This window comes from Spinacia oleracea, chromosome 4, assembly GCF_020520425.1.
Source record: "Spinacia oleracea cultivar Varoflay chromosome 4, BTI_SOV_V1, whole genome shotgun sequence".
NCBI lineage: Eukaryota > Viridiplantae > Streptophyta > Magnoliopsida > Caryophyllales > Amaranthaceae > Spinacia > Spinacia oleracea.
The window spans coordinates 156,217,099-156,221,115 of NC_079490.1; the positions used below are offsets into that span (position 1 = coordinate 156,217,099).

The 4,017-nt window shown below is 42.2% G+C and overlaps 1 protein-coding gene across 1 annotated transcript; it reads left to right on the forward strand.

The window, feature by feature from the left end:
- The first annotated feature begins 461 nt into the window (after window positions 1-461).
- Window positions 462-2,965, forward strand: LOC110788455 (uncharacterized). Its single transcript, XM_056842485.1, has 6 exons — window positions 462-535; window positions 734-1,070; window positions 1,254-1,541; window positions 1,647-1,904; window positions 1,998-2,447; window positions 2,927-2,965. The coding sequence occupies exons 1-6, from the start codon at window positions 462-464 to the stop codon at window positions 2,963-2,965; spliced, it is 1,446 nt and encodes a 481-aa protein (XP_056698463.1).
- Window positions 2,966-4,017: the final 1,052 nt, after the last annotated feature.

Here is a 4,017-nt window from a genome sequence, read left to right on the forward strand (position 1 = left end):
CGTTTAATGATTAAATTCCTAATTCTATTTGATAAATTAATTAAATAAGAGTTTCATTAGGATTCTAATTTAATTAATTCGTATCCTAATAGGATTCCAATTCTCTTTCCATACCCCTATAAATATGTGGCCTGGGTTCACAATTTATAACGAGTTTTCAAGTATTCAAAGTGAGTTTTTGAGAGAAAAATTCAGACACAATCCTTGCCTAAAAGTGCCGAAAATTTTAGTACCTTAAGGGCGATTCTAGTTGGTCAATCTTAAGGCGGATCCGGACGTGCTGTGGACTATCTACGGAGGGACGACACTTGGAGTCCTAAAGACTTGTTCTTGTTCGGTTCGGGCGCAGCTAGGGAAGGCACGCAACAAAGAGTATGCATCTAAACTATGCTATATGATTATGTGTAAATAATATGTATTCCTGGCTAAATGGTTTTTCCGCATGATTTATGAATTGTCATATGTATCATAACCTATCACTCTTTGCTAGAGCCAACCAACAGGAATGCTCAGTTATCGTTGATATCCTCAACCAGTATGAAGCGGCATAAGGTCAGAAAATTAACTATGAAAAGTCGGAGGTTTCTTTTAGCAGAGGAGTTAGTACGGAGCAAAAACAGGAGTTGATGGACGTTCTGAATATGCGACAAGTGGATTGACATGAGAAATACTTGGGTATCCCGACGATTATTGGTAGGTCAAAGAAAGTAATTTTTAATGCTCTTATTGACAGAATTTGGAAGAAATTGCAAGGTTGGAAGGAGAAACTGCTTTCAAGGGCGGGGAAAGAAATACTGTTGAAATCCGTGATTCAAGCTATACCATCCTATCTCATGGGCATATATAAGCTGCCAGCCTCAACCACTCGTGATATTCAGTCTGCTATGGCAAGATTTTGGTGGGGTAATCGAGGGACCCAGAGAAAGACTCACTGGAAAAGCTGGCAGGCGCTATGCTCTCCTAAGTGCTTGGGTGGAATGGGGTTTAAGGACCTTGCTGTGTTTAATGATGCTCTTTTGGGGAGGCAAGCTTGGCGTCTCATCCACGGTACTGACATCTTGCTGATTAAGGTAATGAAGGCAAAATATTACCCAAATTGTTCATTCTAGGAGGCAGCCTTGGGGTACTCGAGTAGTTTCTCGTGGAGGAGCGTATGGAGTTCGAAGGCATTGGTAAAAGAAGGGACAATATGGAGGGTGGGCAATGGTCTGGAAATTAATATCTGGAAGGATCCATTGTTAACGGATGAGCAGGGGAGTTTCATTATGAGCACGGAGGTGGATAAAGTATCAACAGTGAGTGACTTGATTGACAGGAGCAATATTGAGTGGAAGGAGGAGGTAATTTCTGAGTTTTTCAATGAGCGAGATAAGAGGTGTATAATGGAGTTACCATTAAGTTGGCGAGCACCGGAGGATGAGCTTACATGGGCTTACTCCAAAGACGGGAATTACGCCGTGAAAACTGCATATATGTTAGGCAAGGGGTGCGACTTTGCTGCTTTTCATCTAGCTTGGGTCGAAATTTGGGGGATGGATGTGGTACCGAAAGCAAGGCACTTTCTTTGGTGACTATGTACCGGTACTCTACCTGTTCGAGCACTACTGAAACACAGACATATGCTGGATAACGCCTCCTGCCCGTAGTGCCATTTAGAGGAGGAAAGTGCAGGTCATGCACTCTTTGATTGTCTGAGGGTGCGTGACCTGTGGGAAGAATGTGGCTGCATACCTCTCACTGACTGGAAGGTAGCAGGTAATATGTGTGATTTAGTAGCAAGTTGGAAAGGGAAGGATGCTAAGATGAAGCAACGGGGTGTACTGTTGGCGTGGTGTATTTGGAGTGAACGGAACAAGTGGGTCTTTGAGGGTAAGGCAACTCCGAATGCTATTCTGGTTGATAGGGTCCGTAGGTTGGTGGAAGAGCAAGGGAAGTATGCAGCAAAAATTTACAAAACTATTGGTGAGAAGTAAGGGGCAAGTCCCAAAGTTTGGCAGGCACCTCCCTCTGGTGTCGTCAAATTAAATGCCGATGCATCGCTCTCAGTTGAAGGATGGATTGGTACCGGGGTGGTGGCTAGAAATCATATGGGTCAGGTCTTGATTGCAGCAACCAGGAGAACAAGAGCATGGTGGCCGCCAGAGATAGCTGAAGCCAAAGCGTTGGCTATGGCTATTAAACTCGCGAAGAGATACGGGTTTGAGGAGATTATACTGGAATCGGATTGCCAACTGTTGGTCAACCGTCTCTCGAAGGGTGTTACTCACTTGTCTGATTTGGATTCAGTTTTAGATGATATTTTTGCACTATGTACCTCGTTTAAGTCAATTACTTGGTCTCATGTCAAGAGGGAGGGAAACTTTGTAGCCCATCACCTCGCGAAGCTAGTTCCTTTTGGTGTTCAACAAGTGTGGGAGAATAACTGTCCTCCAGAGATCTCACCATATGTACTTATGGATAATTTGTCCCTTAATTAATATACTAGCTCGCCTGTCCCTTCAAAAAGAAAAAGTACTGAATTATTTACAACCTCGCCTAAATACGCTACAGTGTTTTATGTATGAACTAGTTAGTGCCCCGGGCGATGCCCCGGATAGTAGAAAAATGGATTAATTACATTATTATATAACTCGGTTTGAGTCTAATTTAATTTGTTACATTACAATTTATCTTGTTTTGAGTATGCTTTTATAAATTTTAACCAGTAAGGATTACTAACTCGTAAAAGTATTGACTCATTAGTGATGTGATCGAGACTATTAATAAACGATTCAGATCATTTTTCTCATTATATTGACTTAACTAGTGTGGGGCCCGGGCGTTGCTCCGGGTTTTACTTTAGTCGGGTTTACGTTTTTTAATAATGTGCCCAATTTTAAAAGATTGTATTTTACATCTATATGTGAATATATGACAAACATTGTAGCTAGTTGAGATGGTAGGAAGTGAAACTTCTAATCCATGAGGTTTAATGTTCGATCCTTGCTAATATTTTTTTGGTTGTCTATAACATATCATGATGCTTATTAGTGGTGACATGGCGTAATACGGAGGGAGTTTACGTGACACATATACGTTTTCACAAACGCCTTTTAATATATTATTATAGATATAATTGTGCACGTACAAGAAACAACAAAATGAATTGTAGCGTAGTAGTTAAAATATGTGAGTAACAAATGAGAGGTCACAGGTTCGAAACATATAACTAACATTTTGGTCAGCCATCAATGTGTGTCCTCTCCACACTGCTGAAAATTTGGGTTCACTCCTAGTGACTTTTCTAGCTCCTCCCAAGGTGTTCGTGCCTATGACAACACTCGTGGGTAATCAATGGGAATTCTCACCCTTCTACTCCGAACAGGCCCAATTGAGCGCAAGGTGAGCTTTCAAGTGCTCAACATCAAAGCAAGTTTCAACCTCAAAGCTGTGCCATCCTCACTCCACCAGAAAGTGCGGATGGAGGGTCAAGGAAATATTATTACTCTAAATGCATCCCATCCAAGAACCAAGATAGCTGACAAGGCTCTGATACTAATAGAGCATGATGACAATGATGAAGACCTTTGGGGGTTCAGTGCTGAAGTAGGAGCCATCGAGTCAAAAATGAATCACATGGCAAGGTACATAATGATTAAGCATGGGCGCTTCTTGGGCACTACTCTGCCACCGCCTACCGAGTCTCCTTTCAAGACTCATGGACAGACTAACTGTTGTGGTCTGGGATACAAACCGACTAAGTACGACAACAAGAAACAAGAGGCTAAGCTAAGGGCCCGTCGAGCTGGTAATGATCAATTCAAAGTACCTCCCCATCAGCGTACACTCAATGGGTAGTTCATAAAAGAAGGAGAGGATGACCTGTACTTTGATTTTCCAGAGCCTTTCTATGATACTACAAAAGGGGTCCTCTACCCTGGATTCGAGATCTTTCAAGACTGTCACTTCCTCGAGGATGCCCCTCCGATACAAAACAAGGCTACCCCTAAATGTCTTGATTCATCAGCTTTTGGTCTC